The sequence below is a fragment of the Crotalus tigris genome, unplaced genomic scaffold, assembly GCF_016545835.1.
Source record: "Crotalus tigris isolate CLP2741 ecotype Arizona unplaced genomic scaffold, ASM1654583v1 scf7180000017567.3851432, whole genome shotgun sequence".
Classification (NCBI taxonomy): domain Eukaryota; kingdom Metazoa; phylum Chordata; class Lepidosauria; order Squamata; family Viperidae; genus Crotalus; species Crotalus tigris.
The window spans coordinates 962,517-988,790 of record NW_024096477.1 but is presented as its reverse complement, the minus strand read 5'-3'; the positions used below and the strand labels follow the sequence as shown (position 1 = coordinate 988,790).

Sequence of the window (26,274 nt, the reverse complement as noted above, 5' to 3'; positions counted from 1 at the left end):
ATATTCAAATGTAACTATTAATAATTATTCTTCTGATTTTTAAATTACAAAGGATTTTTTTATCTCCATTCATAATAATATCTTATATTCAAAATACACATCTTATATATTAAAAATACAGTAAAATATTCTTATTTTTTAATGATTTTGAACAATGTTATTATATTTAGAGTACACATCTTATCTATTTGAATATATTCTATTTTAATTATAAGTAAATCTTCTTCAGTCTTCTTCTAATTTTCTTTCTTTGCCAAATCGTCTTCCATGTCAATGCTTTTGAGAATTCCTGCAATAGAGGGGGGAAAGGTTTTTTTCCTTCTAATTTTTTACTTCCTGCAGCACCTTTGTAACTGGGTGAAGCTGGTAATGTCATGGACCAGGGGTTGTATATTTCAACTTTTGCAAGAAAGGGGCCTGTTTTACTTTCCCAAACATTTGCTGTTTTGGGAATCGCAGGGCATTTTAATATTTTAATAATATGAGTGTCAAGGAAGAAGGAGAGGAAAGGCAGACAGAAAATGTAGTTAGCACAAACCTTCAGCGAAGGAGAGATGGATCAATCCTCCATAATGATCAGACAAAGAAGAATATAGACAATTTGAAATGGGGTGGAAAGGATTAAGTTACTCAATATCTGTGGAAAAAAAATAGAGCAAAAATATGTACTTGGGCCCATGTGTATATGAAATAACCCCTTCGGTGTCATAAAGACTAGTTTTTTAATCATATTTTTCAAATTTTTATTTTCAAAACCATATGCTAGCGATACTATAGAATTGATGACAAAGTGCTTTTCATATATCACCATATATAGACATATTAGACAAGTCATGTGATCCACAGACAACACTGATCATATATTTGAAGGGCAAAGATGGAAGCTGATTTCCTGAATCAGGAAATAAATAATGCAAATCCAGGTTGCTGAATCTGTTAATGGATGCAGGAAAGGAAGAAGCAGGCAACAAAATAGATACAAATTTCAATGAGCACTATTGTAAAAATAATCCAATTTTTTTTTTAAAAAAAAAAATTCCAAGACACTAAAAAAAAGGCACTAAATATATTCCTCCTATCATTGGGTTACTGGAAGGGTACATCAGCATAAATTCAACACATTCAAAGTTTGTGTGAGTGTCAAACATATCAAGTGGTGGTCATAATATGTGACTGAAGCCTTTTTCACATGTTTGACTTAGTAGCTGCCATCTTGACATCCCTTTATTCCTAATGCCACAAATCCAAGTTTTCAAGGCTTGATGAAAGGTACCACAGCAAAAATGACTTCTCCCTTGAGGCCCCATCAACCAACTCTTTCCAGCCGGCACTACCTGAAGCATACTCATTCTTCCAGATCACATAGGATATGTAATAACAATTATACTATTATTACATTACATACAATCATTATTTAGTTATATAATTTATATAATTTCCACAAGCCTCTCAATGTCATGTTAAGCATCCAGTATTAACTTGCCAAGTCTTGAGTCAACTTGATAGCAAGGTTTATGATGACAATAAAGTTGCAACTGAACTAAGAGAAAAAGATAGGAAAAATGAGGGTTAAAATTGCTAGCAGAATATCCTAACTTTGTAATGGCTAATTACTGCCACACTTTTTGCTCTGTGAAAGTGTGGCTCTAAGATTTCTAGCATGCTGTCCAGCAAGTGCTTCATGAACTCAAGAACTCCAACCCCATTTCCAGAGAAGGTTGCCTCAGGTCAGTGATCCCCTTAAGAATATCTTTTTCTCTAACAGGTTATCGATTCAATCCAAGTTGGCCACAACTTCATTGGAATTTTTTTTGGGGGGGGAGGAAGGGCTGAATAAACTTTGTTCATAGATTTATTTCTTGACAGTTAATTAGTAACAAGAAACAAGATATGTACCTTCAGTGTGTTCTTTGTCATGTGACAGATGATTTCTCTATAAATGTACAAAGCCAACTGAATCTCTCGGTTACCCATCTGTGGTCTTAGAACAGCACAACCATGGATCAAAAATACTTCAGCAAATTTCTAGATGAGAAGCTGGAAGGAAATGAAAAGACTGCTCCTTCAGAACAAATGTTTATGTATGATGGGGTATTATATCCTGCTATGATCACCGGCCTGGAAACTCTGAAAAGGGTTCATACTTTTAGAGCTTGGCAAGATGACGTCATATTAGTGTCATACCCCAAAACAGGTAAGCATTACAGTTTTGCAAGGAATGTTATTGTCTCTGAACACATAGAATATAGAATCATACTGCTGGAAGGAACCTTGAAGGTCTTCTAGTCCAGCCCTCTTCCTAGGCAGAAGAACATATACCATCCTGGCTAAATTGTATGCATGTTTGATAGTTTCTTTAGTGTTTCTAACAGAATTCCTGTTAAATAAAAACTAGCAGATTCCAGAGCAGTAGACATTTTATTATGATAGGTTAAATAATTTCTCTTTGTGAAATCCTTCACTGATTACTATGTTTAAGATGAATATTCTTGATCTTCTCTGTGTTTCCAGAAATACAGAAGTCATACAATGAAATTGGCATTTTTGCTTAAAATAATCAACAATATGAAAACTTCAATACTGTAACTCTGAAAATGTTAATTACATATTTTCCAAATCAATCCATGCAATGCGTAAAAATACATAAACAAAAGTTGTAAAATTCATTTCCTTATTGTTTGTATAATATTGAAAAATGACTTTCTTAGGTTCTTAGCAGGTATATTGATAAATTCTGTATATTGGGAATATATCCCCAAAGAATTACATATAATACATATCTAGTCTAGTTTGATATTAAATTCTTACTCAATAACTCTACATGCTTAAAGTTACTATGTTTGCAACAGACATCAGAACTGCACCCTCCTTTCATTCTTCTTGAAGATTCATGCACAATGTTTATTCTTTTCTTGTTTCTATGTTTATGTTTTCAACTTTGATATGGTTGAAATGGCCTTGGGTCAAATGGCCTTGTACCCTTATTTATCAAGTGACAACATTTCTGCATTTCTTCAGGTTCAAACTGGGTTGGGGAGATTTTAACACAGCTGGAAATTGCCTCTGAAAAATATGATGAAGATGAACAGAAGCGAAGGGAGCAAATACTGCAAGAATTAACACTATTTCCTTATCTCGAATTTGGAGATCCAGAAAAATTTGAGGTTAGAAATCAGATAAACACTCCGTAGCTTCCATCAAGTGGCAGGAAAGTTGTATAAAAGATTTACAAGCTGAGAAGGGTTTGTAAACAGGAGTGCTATTTTTATAAGGTAGAGCACCTTGAGACTTCACAAGGTGAAATTCATTCAATAGAAAAGAAAAGAGCTGGATGGGTGCAAGAGAAAAATAGGGATGTTTGTATGAGGTCTCTGTGTTCAGCTCACAGTAAAGATTTATTGTGGATCATTGGCGCTCTACTACAAAAAAAGCCCTTAAATATCATAACATTAAACTATAAGAAATAAACTAAAGTAGGGGCTGGCATCCTTGTAACACTCATCTAAATGTGTATGTATTGTTGGGAAATGGTGACAGAACACACAAGGAAGCCACCACTGACATCAAGACCCAAGTCAGCAGAGACAACATTTTTAGTTTTTCTGGTTTGTTTTTTAGGTGAATTAATTCTATTCCAAAGCTTAGCCAGCCTTATTTAGTGTTATTTCCATTGAATATGGAGTGAAATTACATTTTGAGTTTTGATAATATGCCACCAAATATCAGTGGTAAACTCCCACACATTGCCGCGACAAACACATTTTTTAAAAAAGGACTTGAATTGAAGATTGTCTGAGAATTTCAGCTTGTCCTTATTTTAAAATATTTCATGTTGCTCTGTATCTTATCATGAATACCTAGTTCAACTCATGCCCCTTTTCATAGACTATTATAGAAAAAATGCATTTTATCAATAACAGTCATATAACTTAAATCCAAGTGTCCATTCCACATCTGAAGAATTTCCTCAATCTATATCCTTATTACACTGATGGAAACCATATCCATTTCTCTGGAATGAATTAAGGGACCATTGTATCCAACCAAGATTTCCATGTCAACCGAAAAGTTCTAGAATGCTGTATTGAACATATTGGACACAATTTAGAAAGGGAGATTTGGCCTGGAACTGTTTTCAGTGATTTACTTCTAAGTTGAAATGAGATGCCATTATTTGCATGACAAGAAAAAAGCATATTTAATAATAATAGTAATAATAATAATAATAATAATAATAATAATATAAATAAATAAATAAAGTTGAAAGGGACCTTGGAGGTCATCGAGTCCACCCCCTGCTCAGGCAGGAAACGCTACACCATTTTGGACAAATGGCTGTCCAGTCTCTTCTTAAAAACCTCCAGTGTTGGAGCATTCACCGCTTCTAGAGGCAGGTTGTTTCATTGGTTAATGGTTGTAACTGTCAGGAAGTTTCTCCTTAGTTCTAGGTTGCTTCTATCCTTGATTAGTTTCCACCCGTTGCTTCTTGTTCTGCTTTCAGGTGCCTTGGAAAATAACTTGACTCCCTCTTCTTTGTGGCAGCCCCTGAGATATTGGAACACTGCTATCATGTCCCCCCTCGTCCTTCTCTTCATTAAACTAGACATACCCAATTCCAGCAACCATTCCTTATATGCTTTAGCCTCCAGTACTCTAATGTTGCTCTTCTCTGTATCTCAGCATCTTTTTTACATCGTGGTGACCAAAACTGGATGCAGTATTCCAAGTGTGGCCTTACTAAGGCATTGTAAAGGCATTATTACTTCACATGATCTTGATTCTATCCCTCTGTTAATGCAGCCCAGCATTGTGTTGGCTTTTTTGGTAACTGCAGCATACTGCTGGCTCATATTTAAGTGATTGTCCACTAGGACTCCGAGATCCCTGTCACAGTTACGACTATTGAGAAAGGTATTGTTATGTCCCGAGCCTTGCAAACGGGCTCGGGACGTTTGCAGGCAGTTCCGGGCAGGTGCAAGCTGCCCGGGACCAGACAGGCTGTCGCCAGCGCCTGTGCGCATGCGTGGGTGCTGGCGCGGGAAAAGTAACACATTGACCCGGGAATTGCCTATATAAGAGGCTGGGAGCTTTTGGGCATTGCTGAAGCCTTCACCTGTAAGCTGAACACAGAATAAAAGAAAACTTGAGAACTACAACTGCTTCTCGTGTCTGCTTTTCGCCAAGGACTCAACACTGGCGACGAAGGTGGGATGCCTTACATCGTCTCGAAAGGAAGAGGTGTAAGCTTACCCAAGTGAGTCCTGAGCAGCGGAACGGAGTTGACTCGGCAGCTACCTGCCAATCCAGTGCGCATTCGGGGGTAGGCTGGCTGATAGACCCGTCTCCTGAAGATGGCAAAAATTGGAAGGCTTTCGGAGTTCGACGTCTCAAATCCAGAGAGGTGGGAGTCCTACGTAGCCAGGTTGGAAAACTACCTCAAGGTGAACCAAGTGAGGGAAGATAGCTTGAAGGCTGCCACCCTGCTGTGTGTCTGCGGTCAAGACGCCTTCAAAATCGCGGAGAACCTCGCAGCACCTGTCCCATTAGAGTCTGTCAACTACGCAGATCTAAAGAAGCTACTGAAGGAGCACTTCCAGCCTAAGATGTCCGTCATCGCATGGCGCCACACTTTCGAGCAGAGGGATCAACGATCCGGAGAATCGGCCAAAGAATACATCGCCGCATTAACAAAGGCCGCCAAGCACTGCGAGTTCAAGGACCTCAAAGAACGACAGGGATCGATTCGTGTGCGGGCTAAGGCATCGAGAGCTACAACAGAGGCTTTTCGCCAAAGAGGACTTGTCTTTCCAAGATGCCTTGAGAGAGGTCACCGCAGAAGAAGCAGCAGGCGGCGCCATCAAGAACATGCGGCCGATCAGGAACAGTCCAGATGCTGCATCCGTGCACCAAGAACAAGTCCGAGGGTACTCCGAGGAGGATCCGGACGAGGAAGTCGACTGTCTTCACCCCACAAAGGAAGAGAACTGGAAAGGAAGCTCTTCAGCTCCCCTCAAGTGCATCGGCTGTGGAGGTCGCCACAGGAGAACCGACTGCAAGTTCCGCGCCGCGATCTGCCGGGCGTGCGGGAAACAAGGGCATATTGCAGCTGTGTGTCTGGGCTGACAAAAGGTACAACCTCAGGAAGAACTGCGCCTCAAAGGTACCAGAGTCCCCAGCCAGAATAGGGTAGGCTTTTGCGCTTCGCGAAGGAGCATCTTCAGGACAGGCACACACAAGCCCATTAAGAAAAAGCTGTCACTCAAGGTGAAGCTACAAGGGGTTCCATTAACCATGGAACTAGACACGGGGTCTGCACTTTCAATCATCTCCTTGCCTACTTTTAGGAAGATTTATTTAGGCAGTGGAACTCAGGCCAAGTTAAGGCCTTCTGACATTGTGCTAACAGATTTTCAGAATTCGAGAGTGTGTGTTAAGGGGGAGGCCACCCTTAACGTACAGTATAAGAATTTTGAAGGTCCACTAGACCTATTAGTTGTAGGGGGTGAACGAACGAGTCTCATAGGACTCGATTGGTTTGAAGCCTTGGGGATACATGTCACGGGGCTCAACAGCTTATAAACACTCGACCTACAGGAAGTCTGCAAAGAATTTGCAGATGTCTTCAGCCCCCAGCTGGGCACATTTAAGGGACCCCCTGTGTCCTTAAAACTGGACCCCACTGTCACTCCCATTAGAATTAAAGCAAGAAGGGTCCCTTTTGCTTTAAAGTGTAAAATTGACACTGAATTAGACAAACTGATCCAACAGGTAATTCTAGAACCTGTTGATTCCAGCCCTTGGGAGACCCCCATTGTCACGCCTCTAAAGGCAAATGGGGACATTCGCATTTGTGCTGACTACAAATGCACTCTTAATAAGGCATTGCAGCAACATGCCTATCCTGTTCCTGTGGTCAGTCATATTCTGGCCTCCCTCAAGGGGGGGGCGCGTTTTTGCAAAGCTTGACCTAGCTCAAGCGTATCAACAGCTGCCTGTTGATGATGATGCTGCTATAGCTCAGACTATTGTGACCCACAGGGGAGCCTTTAAGATAAAAAGGCTACAGTTTGGAGTGAATGTCGCTCCTGGGATTTTCCAAAGCGTCATGGAAAACACACTACGGGGCATACCGGGGGTTTGCCCCTACTTTGATGATGTCTTAATTGCAGGAGACTCCACACACAGTCTAGCTAAAAGGCTAAGGGCTGTTCTGTTAAGGTTCAGGAAAACAGGCCTCAAGCTCAAAAAAGACAAATGCAAAATTGGGGTGCATTCTACTGAATTTTTGGGGTTCAAAATTGATGCTGCTGGGATTCACCCTGCTGAATCCAAACTAACTGCCATTTTAGAAGCATCTAGGCCTAAGTCTAAGGCCAAACTTCAGGCCTTCCTGGGCCTCCTGAATTTCTACAATTCCTTTCTTCCACATAAAGCTAGTGTAGCTGAGCCTCTTCACAGGCTGTTAGACAAACAAGCAGTGTGGCAGTGGTCACAAACGCATGAGGCTAGTTTCAATGAGGTCAAGGCCTTACTCACTTCTAACAGTGTACTTGCACACTTCAATGAGTCCCTTCCTGTGTGCATCGCTTGTGATGCTTCCCCTTACGGGGTAGGAGCCGTCCTGAGCCACCTCAGGTCTGATGGAACTCAGGTTCCTGTTGCATATTACTCCAGAACACTGTCTTCTGCTGAGCGCAACTACGCTCAGATAGACAGGGAGGCTCTGGCTGTTGTTGCTGGAATTAAAAAATTCCATGATTTTTTGTATGGCAGGCATTTCACGGTCTTCACTGACCATAAGCCTCTGCTGGGACTGTTTACCACACGTAAACAAACTCCCCAAATCATTTCCCCTAGAATGCTTAGGTGGTCTATTTTTCTGTCTGCATATGATTTTTCCTTACTCCACAAGCCTGGGAAAGAAATGGGCCATGCTGATGGCCTCAGTAGATTGCCCCTGCCAGTAGTAGAAGCTGACCCTGCGCCAGCTGTCAACATTCTTTCCATCCAAGCCTTGCCCGAGTCCCCTCTGAATGCCAGGGATGTTGCCGCTGAAACAGGCACAGATCACACACTTTCACGTGTCCTTTCTTGGGTTTTGTCTGGATGGCCTGAGCACTGCCCTAGTCCTGAGTTTCAGAGTTTCTGGTCCAAAAGGAACAAGTTGTCCACTTCTCAGGGTTGTCTGCTTTGGGGAAACAGAGTTGTCATTCCCACCTCAATGAGGACTAGGATCTTAGAGTCCCTCCACGAGGGTCATCCTGGCATTGTTCGCATGAAGGCCCTTGCGCGCAGCCACTTGTGGTGGCCTGGGTTAGATAAGGATATTGAGGCTAAGGTGCATGCATGCCACCTGTGCCAGCGCTCTCGCCCAGAGATGCCCCAAGCTCCTGTGCATAGATGGGAGGATACACAGTCCCCATGGTCTAGGGTGCACATTGACTACGCTGGGCCCTTTCAGGGCCAGTTCTTCTTGGTCCTCGTTGACAGTCATTCAAAATGGCTTGAGGTTGTACCTGTCTCATCCACCACCACTGCAAAGCCTATTCAGGTACTGAGGGGGATTTTTGCTGCACACGGGCTCCCAGATGTCATCGTGTCTGACAACGGCCCTCAATTTACTTCCTCCGAATTCCAAGCTTTTTTACAGGCTAACATGATTCATCATGCCACGTCTGCACCCTTCCACCCGTCCACCAACGGTATGGCTGAACGCATGGTCCGCATCACAAAGGACGCCTTGAAAAGACTCACCTATGGGGACTGGCATCACAGGTTGGCTGACTTTCTCCTTTCTTACCGCACCACACCGTCCACTTCTATAGGGAGAAGCTCAGCTGAACTTCGCTGGAGGTGCCAACTTACTACGAAGCTTGACCGGTTGCATCCGGACAGACTGCCTTCATCTACCTCACATCCTAGGGCACCTAGACAACTACTTGTGGGTGCCCCAGTTTGGACTCGTAATTACGGGCCTGGTCATACATGGGTCCCCGCTTCTATTTCCAGGGTCACAGGTCCTCTATCCTATGAGGTAGCCTTGGACAACGGTTGTGTCCTGCGTCGGCACATCAACCAACTCCGCCCTAGGTGGGATCTTCCAGATGAGACTCCTGGGCCTTTTCCAAGGGGGAGGGGTACCCTTTAGAGCAAAGGGAGGGGCACGAGCTGCTGCCCACCTCCAATGAGGGAGCCACAAACGGCCCATTCCATGATTCCGCGAGTGCCCCAAACAGGAATTCTAAGAGCCTATCCAACTACCAGGCATTCACGCCTACTCCAGCCAGGGAGTCACCCCGGGGGTACAATCACTATTCACCTGCACAACGCAGTACTCCAGTCAGGGAGGATACCCGGGAGCATCCCAATAAATCATACCCCGCAAGAGAGCTGGCACATAATCCCCAGAGTTGGCCTGACCTTACCCAAGTCCTACAGGGGGTCAAACATACAGGGAGGTGGTCGAGGAACCAAGTCCCGACCGCAACACCTCTAGCCCAAATCAGGGAGTAACTGAGTTTTGGGAAGGTACAGAAACCCACACAAGCCCGGACACAGAACGGGGCTTAGGGAATGGACAGCCTCCTGACACGTCTTGGATGGACCTAGGAGGTTCTACAGAGATGCCCAGCAGTGGCTATCACTTCAAGGGGCCCGAGGGCCTACAGCTAGGCAGGTCAACCAGGTCACAAGGTGACAGAAGCCCTGGCCTGATGAGCCCGGTGGGCGAGCAAGCAGGCCAGGCATTGGGGCACAGTCCTTAGAAGGCACCAAGGCAAGATAAGGAGAACAGGCTCACGTCTCCCTTCAGTCAGGGAACACCTGTCAGAAACCCAGAGCTGAGAAGGTCACAGAGAGCAAGGAAATCTCCTAAGTACTTAGAGGATTACATAACATTGCTGGCTAAACAAAAGCCAGTAAACAGTAGGAGCACTGGGGAGTAGAACATTGCATTAAGAAATGATTGTATGTTGGTAGTAGTTTTAGCCCGGGGGAAAGGGGTGTTATGTCCCGAGCCTTGCAAACGGGCTCGGGGCATTTGCAGGCAGTTCCGGGCAGGTGCAAGCTGCCCGGGACCAGACAGGCTGTCGCCAGCGCCTGTGCGCACGCACGGGTGCTGGCGCGGGAAAAGTAACATATTGACCTGGGAATTGCCTATAAAAGAGGCTGGGAGCTTTTGGGCATTGCTGAAGCCTTCACCTGTAAGCTGAACACAGAATAAAAGAAAACTTGAGAACTACAACTGCTTCTCGTGTCTGCTTTTCGCCAAGGACTCAACAGGTATCCCCTGTACTATACCTGTACATTTGGTTTTTCTTGCCTAAATGTAGAACCTTACTTTTTTCACCATTGAATTTCATTTTGTTAGATAGTGCCCAGTGTTCAAGTCTGTCCAGGTCCTCCGGTATCTTAAGCCATTTAAAATGTTGGCTTTCCATCTGTGTATAGTTTCTTCTAAAGTGTCTCAATGATTTGATGTCTTTTATCCAACTCCAAACTCAAAGGCAGTATGTCTTAAACCAGTTGCAACGATCTAGGAAGCAAAAACTAAAGAACACTATTGACTTTTGCTTCCCTTCCAAGTCCACTCTTGCCTTTAGCAAGATGTGCTTGTGAGGGGAGCTTTCAGGACCCAACCAGATAAACTGGGTAGGTCTCATAAATCAGATTTGTTAAAAGAGAAGAGTAGCATTGGTTTCTGTTTCCACAATGCAAAAATAATAATGTAAGCAGCATGTGGCAATGTATTTTCTTCTCCCTTCTTCATCTGCCTACAAAGACTCTTGAAGAATATTTATTTAGACTTATATACTGCCCCATAATGCTTTACAGCACTCTCTGGGAGGTTTATGGTGTCAGCATATTACTCCCAACAATTTGGCTCCTCATTTTACCAACCTCAGAAGAATGGAAGTCTGAGTCAACCTTGAGCCCTGTTAGGAACAAACTCCAGGCTGTGGGCAGATTTTGCCTGCAATACTGCATTCTAACCACTGCACCCCAGGGCTCTTCAGAAAAGGTTGGAATAGAACAAATTGATATATAGCTTTATTGATCTACCATTCTGTGCACACCTATCTCCCTGCCTGCAAAAATATTACTGTTGTGTCATTGTGCATGTGTGCATGTCATTGTGTTTGTTCTAAAATGTAATATGTAAGCCATATAATTTCCCAAATTATTAACCAACTGTGTTAACCAAATGTGTTAATTCTTCAGGAGATGCAATGGCTCAGTGGTTAAAGATGCTGAGCTTGTTAGCTGGAGAGTTGTCGGCCTGGATTCAAGACATGACCTCCATGCAATGGGGTGAACTCCCAAACCCTGCCTACCTTGCAGTTCTAAAGCATGCAAATGCAAGTAGATTAATAGGTACAACTTCAGTGGGAAAGTAAGAGCACTCTGTGTGTCTTTGGCATTTAGCCATGCTTGCCACATGATCATGGAAATTGTCTTTGGGTACCATTGGCTCCCTTGGCCAAGAAATGGAGATGAGACATACATGACTGACAGGGAAACCATTTACCTTTTTTGTTAATTTTGCTTAAATAGCAATCTCTTGTGTCTAGCCAAATATTACCTTCTTGAGTCTTCTATAATCCTCAGTTGGGTAAGATCAAATCTTAAAAGCACAATTCTCTCTTTTCTGGGTTCTTTCCATTACACCAGAAGTGGTGTAATGTCTTTGGTCCACCATGAACTTGAAAACCTTTAACATTCAAACTAATTAAATCCAGTTTAATTTGCCAGCCATATTCCCCTCCCTCCCAGTTCCAAAACTTCAACTCTAATCCCCTTTCTGCTTCCCTCACCAGCTTGTTTTCAACATCCTTTAAACTCTTAGCATCAGATCTCTGTATATGTCCAAAAAACGCTGTATCTGCTCTGCCCCAATGCTTTTACAGAGGAATTTATCACTCTCCAAATACAGCACGTGTATTGGGAAGATCATGTCACAGAATGACAATCAGTGTTTAGCTCAGTGGTTCTCAACCTTTTTAATGCCGCGACCCCCAACCAGTCGTAAGTCGAGGACTACTCAACTGGTCGTAAGTCGAGGACTACTCAACTGGTGCAGCACCGTTTGCAGAATGGGACTTTTGGTGGGCTCAGCAGGACAGAGACAGCCTGGACAATTCCTATTGGCTTTTGAAAGCCAATAGAATTAGACTCTATTCAAGAGAGTCTATTCTATTGGCATTCAAAAGCCAATAGAATAAAAAGGAGTAGCACAGCTAAGGAAAAGGGGAAAAAAATGGCGGACTGCATTGTTTGGCGACCCCCGTGAAATAGTTGTTCGACCCCAAATGGGGTCCCGACCCACAGGTTGAGAATCACTGGTTTAGCTGCTCAATTCTTTCATATTTACACTGCACTGTGGCTTCCACAGTAACTTTCCTCACATCATTCAGTATGATTTATATGAAACAATCACATAATTAGGTAAGGTCAGGCAAATGTAACCACAAGGACTCCTGGAGAGTCTAAACAGAAGTTTTATTGCTAGTTGTCTATGTTACATGAAACTCACTATACTGTATGCTTTCCCTTGGGAACAGCAAGATAAGGTTTCAAGGAGGTCAGACCTGTGCTGCTTCCTGTAGTGCAATAACTACAAACTCAGTCCCCACTTAATACCTCCTTCCAGTCTAACTGGAGATTCCACCACAGAGTTTATGATGACAAAGATCACTTGGACTCAGATTTTTTATAGAGATGAACTTTGATATCCCTAATTTATACTTCCACTTGATAAAAAGTATCCATGAAAGAGACCTAAAACAAGATGGATTGACGACATCAGCAAGTATTGTGGACTCAGTTGGTAAAAGAAAGCTCAGGACTGTATAGGTTGGAAACATGAGAAAGAGGTCTTCATTCTGCAGTGGATAGACAATGACTAAAATTATTATTATGATGATGATGAATTTATACTTGTGTATAATTCTCCTTGCATAAATGATATTAACTTCCTTTTATTTTAATATGATTAAAGAGGATGGGAAAAATGCCTTCCAGAAGAATTATAAAAACACACCTCAGCCCTCAAAAGTTGCCCAAGTCTATTTTTGAAAAAAAGGCAAAAGTAAGTACATTGATTCTCAATTTTGATTTTCCATATCATTGCTATATATATATCATCTATCAATGAAGTGTTGCCGAATAAATTTATGCAGTAAAATAGGACAGCAAGCCCAAGATCATACCAACTTCTCAGGTTCTGAACTGGCGTGGAGCACAGATATAAGAAACTATGTTTTATTCAAAATAAAAATTGAATGATTTCTTTTTCTGGTTTTCAAGCAAGCAGGAAAGGTGCAACATTGCAGCTCAAAGTCTGAAATTGTTGCAACTTGATTTCATTTTTTAGTACCGTATATGCCGGCATACAAGGCGGCCCGGCGTATAAGACGACCCCCGTCTTTATCGCCGGGCCGCATTTCTAGAACGTCGTCTTATACGCAGGAAACTACCAGTATTTGGGGCGTATAAGACGACTCGGCGTATAAGACGACCCCCGTCTTTGGCGCCGATTTTAGCGCTCGCGGAAGTCGCCTTATACGCCAGCAAATACGGTATTGTATCAGGCAAGTTCATTAAATCAGTCGTATCTTCACTTAATTATTCAGACTGAACTATTGTTAAATATCTCGTGTTAAATATTCTTAGCTTTGCTGTTTACAATACTTTACTTAGGATCTTGGGAAATGGAAATAGAAGAGGTTGGACAACCATTTGTTCAGAAGGTACGGGGTCTCCTGAGTAGCAGGGGACTGGAATAGAAGACCTTTAAGTTCCCTTCCAACTGTGTTATTCTGCTATTCTGTCTTGGGAAGGAATTTTATTTTAAAAAAATACTATTCTCTAATTTGATAATTTTATCTCTATTTTTTTATTCCAAGGTTTTTTTTATTAATTTTACAATATTACATTTACATATTTGAAAAGTAGCGTGGTGGCTGAGCACAGTAATTCCATTACATTTGAATATCATCAGTACAAATCTCAAAGTATTACAACAACTAATTCTTCTCTTTCCCCCATAATATCTACTGTCATGTTCGAACCAATACAGTTCTTATTCTGTCAATCAAACAAAAAGTACCTTTCTAATATTCATCAATAATCTTCAGTCTATACATATCTTAATTAATTTGAGCTTTTAGACAATAACCTAGTAAGTTTTTCTTAACTTTAATTTCCCATTGATATTTAAGTTTAACGTTTAATCTTTATCATTTCCAGATTTTAAATGATCCCAATTTCTAATAATTTTATCTCTAATCCCCATTCAGTTCATTTCCAAATACGTTTGAATGTTCATACTTTAATTTTTAAAAATGGAATGTTTTTACTCTTCTGGCTCTGCTCTTCTAGATTTTACATTTACATGCCAATATATTCTTTTTGTTTTAAAGATGCTGGTTTTGTTTCGGAACCCAAAGGACACAGCTGTATCTTTCTTCCATTTTGCCAAAGGCATAAAGATAAGTCCTGAGCAGGAAACCTGGGATGAGTTCTTTGAAAATTTTGTCACTGGAAAAGGTGTTCTTTTCTTCTTATTCATTGGAAGAAATATACATACTTGAAATAAGTGGTCTTATTCTATTTATCTTTCGGTCTCCTGTACTCTCCATCTGTCTGTGAAGGAGAAGCAAGAAATCTTTGAACAAAGGGTTCCTTTCTCTGATTATCTTCGGGCACTGAAACTTATTTCCATTGCTTCAATACAAAGCAACAATAATTCCATGTTTCATTTCATTCTCTAAAGTTCATCTCACAGACATAAACCTAGATTAACTGCACATTAGCCTAGTATTTGTATGCCATTTGTATACCATCCCCATAAACCATTATGTTGTAATTGGATGACAAATCTCACTCAACATGCTGAGACAATGGCAGTGTTTCCTTTAGTACTGAACTAATACCCAACCTCATTTAGCCTAGTATAGCATGTTGTGTGAATTTGGCCAGTCTAATGCAGGCTACAAAGAGAAATATTCTTGCATCCCTTATCCTTTGCAAAAACATTCATTTCCATCCTGGAGTCATTTGTGAGCTCCTTTGAAAATTAATTCTTTGAAAAGTAAAAGTAATCCATTTACCATCCAGTCAGAACTGAATAAGTTTCTTGGGTGAGAAGCGAAATATCTTCCTCAAGAAAAAAAAAATAACATAGTCCAGTTGACTTTTGAAAAAGCACTTTTGAGACAACCATGACCTGGATGACTGAGAATCCCCATAGATATTAATTCTCTCTTGTAGACATTTATGTGCTTAATTGCCATTTAATGTTATTGGCTGTTAAATCAGGATGCATTTTTTCAGCATTCTCTCATTTAACTCCACCAGTTCTACTAGTATTGTTAATGACACAGTGAAAACTATTACATCGGTTTTAAACTTAACTTTTCAGTTTAGTGGGAGGAAAGTGACCAAATATATTTACTTTAATGAGTAAGGACAATGTTATTCCGGGACAGGTCTGACCAGAGGTATCTACAGGTGGTATCAAAAGAGGGCATGGGGATAAATGACCAAAGTATCACAGTGGCATGATAGCACATTGCTTTTTTTCTCATTTTGATGAGAAGGTTGTATTTTGCCAATGCCTCTGTGTGTGGTTGACTATGGTTGAAATGACATATGGTTTGACTGGTACCCCATAAACAAAAATTGGAATTATACGCTGTGAATGAATGGCAAAGCAAACACCAGTTTTGGTGAATAATTAAGGCAGTCTAATAAGCACACATGATTAACAAGCAGAGGTTTCAGTGGAGAGGGAGCTGCCAAAAATGTCAAGATGATGGCCATGACTATACAATCAAACTTTGCACCTTTTAAAAAATGTGTGGTACGTGTAAAAAAAAGAAAAAGCGGGGTTTTTGTTGAGTGGCCATATGTTTTGGATTCCCCCTATAGATGCTCCTGTTAGCTGAGCAACCCAACAATTAAATAATAATAATAATGGTGATCAATGATTTAGATTATGTATGGTAATCTGCATTTGTTAATAATCAGAGAAAAAGTGAAATATAAAGGATACAGTGAGAGTTCACACTGAAATCAATATCAAAATGTTCTGCTTAATTCCTACCAGTGCCCTATGGATCTTATTTTGATCATATTACTGAATGGAACAACTATCTGGATGACAGCAATGTATTTTTTATTACCTATGAGGAAATAAAAGAGGTACGTTTTTAAGAGTAAACATTTAGATTTAATGTAATAATAAAATTATGTCTGGCCAAGTATTATATAGTAATGAACAACTGATCAGGATATAGAAATAGGAAATGTAACTGAAGATTTCTGCCTGGTTACTTTTCTCTAAGCAATTGGTAAATATCTCAGAAACATTTTCATTTTAAGGTCAACTTCTGGATCACCCAATCTACTCTTGCTAATATTTCAGTGAAACAATGAAACAATGTTTTATTTTGCTTATTTCTTTATTTATTCTAATGTGCACAAGCCCAGCCTATAAATATATATATATATAAATTGTGTGGTACCCAGATCAAGACATGAACTGAAGCAATTAAAAGCATACGTACTTATGTTATATATTGATGTATTATTCAGAATCCAGTCTCAGCAGTGAAAAAAATAGCCAAATTCTTTAATTTTTGTGTAACTGAAGAGGAGATTGAGAGCATTGTAAAGAAAACAAGTTTTGAAAACATGAAAAATAACGCAGGAACCTATGGAAAACTAGGGAAAACACTTTTCCGCAAAGGTAACATTGTAATATTTTTAATAATTTTGTCTACAACATTTAATAGTCTTCTCTAATTTAGTGGCTTTATGGTGTGTGGGATTTCAACTCTTAATACGTAAAGGTGTACTGGCTAGGAATGATAAGGGTTGAAGTCTAGCAATGGGTTGGGAAAGTTTCATGATGCTTTATATTATTCCAATATTAGGGAATATGATACAGACAATCCTTGACTTACAACAGTTTGTTTAGTGATGTTTGAAATTACAATACCACTGAAAAAAAATAACATGACCATTTTTGCACTTACAACCACTATCTTCATGATCACAGGATCAAAATTCAGATGCTAGACATCTGGTTCATATCATGTGTTGCAAGATCCTCTTTTGTTACCTTCTGACCAGTAAAGTAAATGGGGAAACTAGATTCAATTAACAACAGTGTTACTAATTTAATAACTGCAGAGATTCACTTAACAACTGTGGAAGAAAGGTCAGAAAATGGGGGAAAACTCACTTAACAACTGTCTCACTTAGCAACAGAAATTTTGGACTCCATTGTGATTGTAAGTAGAGGACTACCTGTACAAATATATGAAGTGAATATTTTAGAATGAATCTGCACCTAAAGCTTTGCATCTAAGGTGGGACTAGAACTGACAGTCTCCTGGTTTCCAGCCTTGCGCCTTAATCACTACATCAAACTATTATATTTCTGTTTTTGAAACTCCTATAACCTAAGGGAGGAGTTTGACCAGTGTAACTGAAATCTGCAGGAGGGAACCACATCTGTACTTTGTCATGGAAAGAGCAGGAAACCTCCCTATTACATATAGAAAGCCAGTCTTAATATTGTTACTTGTTGTATTTAACAGTTATTTGCACCCTTATAAATGTGCATATTACTTGTTTGCACAATTTATAGCCATCTCGCCATAAAATACTCACACCAGGCTATAACAAAATAAGACATCAATAAAACCAGTAACAATTTTAGAAGGAAAGAATCCAAATTAAATCATCTTAGAATTAACCTATCCACTTAGAAGCAATTTCCACTGAATTAAAACAAATTTAAATAGGAGACAATACTAGAATGAAAGCATAAAAGTCTGAAGAATTAATAAGCATAACAAGCTACTTAGAATGGGTAACTATAAGGTACGAGAATGTAAAACTGCATCCAGTGGTTCTCTGGCTAAAGAAAACTATTATATAAATATATTTTACCTGCTTCTAATTCCTTCCATCACCCCTACCATCCTTCCAGAACCGATTAAACTTCTTGGATGAGAAGTAAAATGTCTTTTTCTTCCTCAAGGGAAAAAAAAGTCCAATTGCCTTTTGAAAAAGCCCCTTTGAGACAACTATGACCTGGATGACTGAGAATCTCCACAGAGGTTTGAAGAATAGCTATGCTTTGGGAGAAAGACTTTCTCTGCCCTTAGCTTCCCACCCTCCACCTACCACTATAATTCTTCTTTTCTTTCTTTCTTTTTTTTTCTTTTTCTAGGCATAGTAGGTGATTGGACATCTGTCTTCTCAGAAAGCCAGAGTGAAAGAATGGACAGAAAATTTGAGGAGAGTGTAGCAAAAACTAAGCTTGGAATGATGCTGAAATATGAGCTGTACTGCAAAAACTAAAGAGGCCATCAGTGTCTACAAATCTCTCAGGTTCTGATTCTCTGCATGAGGATAAAGATACTTAGGTTGTTCCAGAAGAATTGGTGGTGACTTCCTCGGTTTCCAGATGTGCCAGATGCCATTTCTGATAATCCCAACACAGCTATTGGTTGGGTTATATGATGAGTCAAAGATTACAGGAAAGTAAAAAATAAATAAAATAAAGCTGCTTTCAGGATACTATTCACTCTTTTCTCCTCTTTTGGATATTGACATTAGGTGGAAGAATTCTAGACTTACTTATAAGATGAAGGAATTTACTCTCTTATTCTGTACAAAATTTGTTGAGCAATTGTTGAAAGACTAAAATGACCAAGAGGCTTTTATTATCCCCTTAATAAAATCCCTTATAAATTTTGGTTTGCTTTAATACAATAATTCACTCCAAAACTCGAAATCCAACAGAGATAGCTTCTTGGTTCAAAACTTATACCAAATGTCCTCTTCTGTATGGCCACTAGCACTAGCCACATCTATGAAAGAGGTCCAACTTGTGACGCATATCACAATACTGCTTCCCTCATTTTGACAAAACTCTACACGTACCCTGGCAAACTACAGACACCTTGTGTATAATGCCCCTGTACATGTATATTTAAAAGGAAATAACATTATGTCTTATTTGATTATTGTTATGTGAAAGCCAGCTAAAGTACCAATGTCCACTAGCAAACTTTTCTCCATTTAACTAGTGATTTAGCCAGCTGGTTCCTTTGAGATGACAAATCCCATAGGGCTAAAGTTCAGATAAATGTGTGTAGGACTACAGGCTTATAGCATAATCATATCCACAGTTCAGTACACATGAAGTCCTTATTCCTTACTGCTCTGCATAAATGGGGCCACACCTGGAGCATTGAAAATGATTCTGATGTCACAGTTCAGAAGAATAATTGATAGGTTAGAAGAGTCTCAGAGGACAACAACAAAGATGATAGAGGGAATTGAGGACATGTCCTGTAAAGGCAGTTTGAAGAAACTGGAATGTCTAGTTGGGGGGAAGAAACAGAGAAAGAGTATATGGCTTTCAGATTTCCCATTGTGGACTTAAGTATATTGCTGTATATTGCTTCTTTAGCTCTCATTTTGCTCAGCACCACTCTGCATAGAATAATAAACAAAACAGCCAGCAGATGTCATCCTTTTATAATGTATATAGCATGTCTTTGTTTCTTCAGGAAGAATGAAAGCTGAGTAGGACACCATTTGAATTTCTGATATTAACAAACAGAAATTAGGAAGAAGAGACAATCGGGTGATTTCTTTAAGCTTGTATTAGTTGATTCAGGTGAGGTAAAGAAGGTCAAATTTAAGTAAATGTATTTTTAATATAGGTTAATTTGCTAATCATTACTTGGTAACCCTCATTGACAGTGAAATTTGTGTATTTAAAAAATTACTTCTACAATGATTATTATATGATTATTATAGGTCTGATAGAGATAAAAGAACTCATTACATATTTAAAAATCAGCTTTATTATTTCTACTTGTTATTTTCAATTTATGTTCTGGGGCCATCTATCAATTAAGTGATAGAAGAAACAAACAAGATCAAATTTGGCATTAAATACACACACACACACATACACACCATAATACTCCCATTTTATTCCTGCAAAACCAGTATCATCAGCAGAAATGCAAAAGGAAATGAGGTTGTGAATAAACAGTGTCTCCTTCTATTGCTAACTCATTGCATCTGACTTTTGCTGAAGACCAACATTTTTAATATTATTCCAAATATGTCGTTGATTGGAAGACTCTTTATAATGGACACAATTTCTCTCTGCAGTTCATCCAGTGGTATCTGAGGTCTAATTCCATCCACTGTGAAAACCTCTATGGGATTTGTCATCTCAAAGAAATTGGCTGGCTAAATCACTAGTTTAGTGGAGATAGTTTGCTAGTGGACATCAGTACTTTAGCTGGGTTTCACATAACAACTTTAGTAATTTAGAAAAGGTGTAGAAGAGATTTCCAGGCTTATAGGTACCCAGGCCACATGCAGTTTCTATATATGCAGTGTACTGGTATGGACTCAGGATATCCTTCAGTTGATAGGGCAGAAATAGATTGTGTAGTAGTGAAGAAACAGTTTCAGATGGTATGAAAATAGTCTATATGCATTGGCTGGTATAAGTGTATTGCAGTTATTTGCATTTTTTAAGGGAGCTGAAATAGAGAAAGAGAAAATCCCTGGCCATCACCACTTTTCTTCTAGTGGTGTTGTGTGTTTGTGCATTTTTGTGTGCTTTTATAGACCTCCCACAGAAAGATTCTTTGTTTCAAAGCATGCCACCCACATTAAGAATTTTTGGCAAATGCTGTGAATATCTGAATATAATCAGGCAGCTGCTTTTAATTTTGGCATTCCCTACCACCAAAGTCTCGAACACCATCTTTAGTCCTAAAACAGATTTCAGTCAAGCAGTACTAAGGAGGCCAGGAATTTGCTATACTACCTAAGCATGTACTTGCATGGCTATGCATCAAGAACCATATAGGTTGAATGAGCATCACTGGGGATTCTTACAGATCATTCTGCTTTCTGTGCTCTGGCATGGATAGGCCTACATTATTGTCTTTCTCTTTCCGAAGGACCAGACCAATTGATATTAAAGAGAGTAAAGGTGAAGTCATTGCTGTGGGTCTGTTAGCACTGGGAGATGTTCATCTGAATTTTTAACTTAGAAAAAGAATAAATCTCATTAGTTTTTTCCCCCTAAAATTTCTTTTGCATTTATGATTTTAAAAGGATGTTTTTTTCCTGCAAAGAAGAAAATTTTGGTGAAATAATCATAATTTTTCACTTTCTTAGATGCACAGGCATCAGTAATTGTGTAAAAATTGTTACCATACAATCATCTCACTAACAGGTAATATAATCTTCCTGGTCTGTTATATCTCATTTCAGCCCCAACACAGAACAGTTTGAGGCGTCTCTCTACATAAGTCTTTGGGAAATCAGAATAGATGAAGTCAAGGAAAATGAACCGTGATTGAGAAAAAAAATAAAGAGCAGCATGCTTTGTCATTTTACAATATGTCAAAAGCATCACCAAACAAATCCAAAAGAAATTCTAAACCACTCTGAGGATGAGACAGAAAACGATATGTTTTCTTCGATAGGGAAGAAAAATGGGAAGATGGATTGCAATATGATTTTTGACTTTAGAAATAAAACACTGGGTGGAGACGCTTTCCAAGCACAGTCATATAATATGATGAATAGATTCATATATTTGAGAAGGGTTACAGTTGTTGCTGCATTAAGAATCATTTGTGAACTCATATCGGATTTTCTGCAACCTTGCTGTCATCCCTTTGAAGAGAAATGACCAGGTTTTTTGGCAATGTCCTTGTTTTTTTTTTTTTTTGCACAAAGTAGCATTTTCCCTCAAAAAGTGCTGTTCTCTGCAATTTTCCTCAAGGAGAGAAAAAAAAAAAAAACAATAGCAGGGGAAACACATTTGGACTTGAACAGATACCCAAAGCTGAGCAATGGCTACATTCCAAACAGAGGGGATAAATCACTTATTTCTAGATGTGTGGTATTTTTTTCCCCTTTAACCATATACAGAGAAAATCTCTTTCCATATTTATACTGAAATACTCTGTCAAAGAAACAAACTGAGTTGAGTACAGAGAAATTCCACTGCTCATACCTCCACTGATATATTGTATTTACTTGCTATAAATGATCAGAGCTCTGCCAGCTTTGCATCTTTTTTAGATTAAAAAAGCAACATTTTGTACTGAAATAACATTATACAGCAACTGAATTTTAGGGCTGCAGTGCAAAATCAATGCCACTGGGATGTGATTTCAGACAATGTGTTCTTTTTGTTATATAGAGTATTGTTAAAATTATTAAATAAGTAATTCAATAAATATTAAGGAGCAAAAGGCAGAGAAAGCCTTCAAATGCAGTTGGGAGGCCATTTCTGCTCTAGATTCTCTAACCAGTGCACATATTTTCCTTAAAAGAAATTTATAATTTTGTACACTGTTTGGGATAGACTATGAAGGGTCAGTTCCATTCCTATTCCACCCCTTTCCCCACAAAAAAGTAAAGCAAAGGTTGTTTCCATGTCTGAGAGAATGTAAGAATAATTTTTCACATTATACAGTATGGATAGCAGGTTGGATTCACTCTGCCAATTTTAATGGTTTGAATGGAATTTAAATCATGGCTTACCAATATAAGCTAAGCTTGGGTACAATAGTCTTGATCTAGTATGTATTTTCCACAAAGTGCTTACAAATTAGAAATACAAAATGGGCCAATTCAGATATAAATTTTGGTCTAATAATCCACAGCATATTAAGCATCTAAAATCTAGCTTTCTGCCTACTTGTCATTTCTATTGTGTTTAATTCTTTTAAAGAGTGCCTTTTATATCCAAATAAGAAAATGTGGTTTAATTTCAATGTACATAAAAGAGGAACAAAACCAGAAAGTTCTTGACCTGTGATCACAATTGAACCAAAAAATTTCCAATGTTAAGCAAGACCACTGTTAAGTGAGTTTTGTCCCATTTTACAACCTGCCACAGTTGTCAAGTGAATCATTGCAATTGTCAAAAGTTAGTAATATAGTTGTTAAGTGAATATGGCTTCCCCATTGACTTTGCTTGTCAGGTCACAAAAGATGATCACATGACCCCAGAACACTGCAACTGTAATAAGTACATGCCAGTTGCCAAGTGCCTGAATTTGAATCACATGACCACGGGGATGCTGCAACATTGTAAGTATGAAAAACAGTTCTAAGTCACTTTTTTCAGTGCTATTGTAACTTCAAATGGTCACTGAACAAATGGTTGTAAGCCAAGGACTAACTGTATGTTGCTTCATCAAGGAAGCATTTGTTTAATCTTGGCTGATCCTGAAAATCTAAACAGGATTCAACAGGTCCCAAAGATGTTTTTTCCAAAATGCAGTTGGACTTTCTTGGTGTTTTCTTTGAAAACCTTAAACTTCTCAGCCAAGAAACTTTTTCAACTTCAGGATTCAATAGGGTTCTGCCTGAATGGGAGACCACTAGGAAATCCCAAGACTGGGAAGAAAGCAATGGAAAATAATGTCCATACTGATGTCCCCAAAAAATCTATCCATTTGTCCCTGAACTGACGTGGTGTTGAGTCAGGTTTTTTTTGACAGCATCATCCAGTAGCTATATATCACCGTATAGCTAGCCGAAGCTGGTAAGCCACTGTAAATCACTAGCGGGGAAATAACCCACTTCGGAATTGTATTATAGGTAATAAGCAGCTGCGTAGACTTGAACTTTGCTTGGGCGCGCGCGCTACGCATAAGCACACCTGTTTAAAGCTGACGCTCCGACTAGCGCTTCCCTCCGCCTGTCGCTAGAGGGCAAGCGGCTCCGTTCCTCAAGCGGTCGGTCGGGGCAAAAGTTTTATGCCGGTCCAGGTGCGAGCCCCGCCGCAGGTGTTTTGGATTAAGGTGAAATCAAACACGCGGGCTGGCTCGCAGTTCCCTCCCCCCGTTTCCCCTCCCGTGGGTGGGTCGTTCTCTTTGTAGCGGCGGCTTGAAAGAGGTTCCCCCCTCTCTCCCAGCTCCACTGAAGCCAGATGGTACCTCCCAAGGTGAAGAAATGAGGCTTTCTTCAGGAATAGGATAAGAAGCCCTTGTGCTTTGGGGGAGGAGGGGAAATAGGACGACCATACCTGAGTGCAAAACTGCGGACGAGCACGAGAGGGCGGCGAAGAAGCCTTACAGCAGACCTGTAGCAGTGTTACCCTGGGGTGGTCGTTAGGAAGTTCACATCGCAGATACAATGTCCGAACGGGTGGGCAAGTGTGACAATTTGCGACCTGTGGACTTCAACTCCCAGAATTCCTGAGTCATCCATGCTGGCTTGGGAATTCTGGGAGTTGAAGTCCACAGGTCGTAAACTTGTCACAGTTGCCTGTCCCTTGTGTAGAAGCTCTAGTAGACTTCCTGAAAATAGCATTGAGAAGATAGAAAGCATATTTTCCTTGAGTAAATGTGTTCATAATAATTTTCAGGCTTTGTTCTGTGTACATGGGAAAGAAAAGAAATAGAGCGGAAAGAGAACAGGGGAGAGAAATAACTAGTTCAGATATAAATTCCACAGTCATATAAAAAATAACAGAATAACAGTTGGAAGGGACCTTGGGGGTGGTCTTCTAATCCAACCACCTGTTCAAGCAGGAGACCCAGTTCAGATAAATGGCTGTCCCATCTGTGCTTAAAAACCTCCAGTGTTGGAGCATCCACAACTTCTGAAGGCAAGCCATTCCACTGATTGTTCTAATAATTAGGGAAATTTTTCCTTATTTTCTAGGTTGATTCTGTCATTGATTAGTTCCCATCCATTGCTTCTTGTTCTGCTTCAGGTGTATTGGAGAATAGGTTAAACTCCTCTTCTTTGTGGCAGCCCCTCAAATACTGGAATACTGTTATGTCACCCCTACTCCTGTTTTTCATTAAACTAGACACACCCAATTCCTGCAATTCTTCATTTTTAATCTCCACTCCTCTAAATATCTAAAGCTCTTTTCTGCACTTGATAAAGTCTGTCATAATGGTTTCTTGATTTTGGAAACAATAATCAAAGTTTTGCTAAAGAGCAGTTTGATATAGAAGCTATATACAGTAAGTGATAATTTCTAAACATGGTATGCAGAAGTGAATATATTTTATTTGCACTCATCTAGACATTAAAAAAAAGTTTAGGAGTATCGTTGAATTGTAAATGAGTTCTGTATGTTAGCAATTGAGGCACAATATTGGGATCCCAAAATTCCAAGTTGATCAAAATGGGTAATAAAAAGATGATGTATGATCCTTGCTCAGAAAAGGCTCAGCATTCAAACTGATACTATCACAGTAGTACTTGGACAGAGGTCCAGGGCTCCATATCCCCAAATTAGTAGAATGAATCCTCCAAAACACAAATTGGAAGCAATAAAGTAAGGCATTGTATAAAGAATACCATTCCTCCTAAAACTATTTACACCAAATACAGATATTATGGGGATATTTACATCTTTACTGGAAACCCAGTCTTCGATCTATATACAAATAGGGCTCACATGGGCTATCTGAAGAATGGGAGGTATGTACACACTTCTTATATGTCCTCCCATTTACTGATTTCTTAATAATAATAATAATAATAATAACAACAACAACTTTATTGTCACTTTTAATGTACACCAATTGACATACATCAAAATGAAATTTCGTTGCATACAGCTCTCAAGGAGTTACCACCTCCGATATACACTCCTGGTTCGTGGCCAGCTCAAGTTTCAGATCGTCCATTTTTAGTCTCTAGGGAGCAAATAATGGCAAACAGGACAGATGGAAATGGAGCTCCATGTGGATTAGCTCTCAAATTAGCTTGTATTCCTGCATGACAACCTTGCCTCCTTTCCTTTTTCTGATCCTGTCTCTTCCACCTTTTCCTTAAAGAGGCCTTGCTTCTTTTCGCCCCTGGAGCACGCTGCCACCACCACCAACTCCTCTAAAAGCGTCTCTCTCTTCCTCTGGGCCTGCCAACAGCCTCATCCAGTTCCTTCGCCCCATAAGCCCTGGGACCTCTCCTCCTCTGATTTCTTCTTCACACTGTTTTTCTACACACTTAGGGAAAACAAAAAGAAATGGCCTCTACTGAGCATTTGGAGGTCTAAAGGCAGAAATGTGTTAAACATGTCTCATTTATAATTTAGTTGCAATATATAACATTTTTTCTGGTAACTATAACTTACAGCAGGGATCTTCAAACCTGGCCCTTTTATGACTTGTGGACTTCAACTCCCAGAATTCCTCAGTCAGGCACGCTGGCTGAGGAATTCTGGGAGTTGAA

The 26,274-nt window shown here is 39.7% G+C and overlaps 1 protein-coding gene across 1 annotated transcript; it reads left to right on the top strand.

The window, feature by feature from the left end:
- The first annotated feature begins 1,945 nt into the window (after positions 1–1,945).
- Positions 1,946–18,597, top strand: LOC120310902 (sulfotransferase 6B1-like). Its single transcript, XM_039349838.1, has 7 exons — positions 1,946–2,194; positions 3,019–3,164; positions 12,998–13,087; positions 14,421–14,547; positions 16,109–16,203; positions 16,597–16,750; positions 18,245–18,597. Exons 1-7 carry the CDS (start codon positions 1,999–2,001, stop codon positions 18,373–18,375), a joined length of 939 nt encoding a protein of 312 aa, XP_039205772.1. The 5' UTR covers positions 1,946–1,998; the 3' UTR covers positions 18,376–18,597.
- The last annotated feature ends 7,677 nt before the right edge of the window (positions 18,598–26,274 follow it).

What these genes read in the sequence shown, in the direction of transcription:
- LOC120310902 (XM_039349838.1), top strand. Translation starts at nt 1,999, where the DNA reads ATGGATCAAAAATACTTCAGCAAATTTCTAGATGAGAAGCTGGAAGGA. An exon ending in GAGATCCAGAAAAATTTGAG is followed by an intron (nt 3,165 to 12,997) that starts GTTAGAAATCAG and finishes ATATGATTAAAG; the next exon opens with AGGATGGGAAAAATGCCTTC. An exon ending in GAAAACACTTTTCCGCAAAG is followed by an intron (nt 16,751 to 18,244) that starts GTAACATTGTAA and finishes TTCTTTTTCTAG; the next exon opens with GCATAGTAGGTGATTGGACA.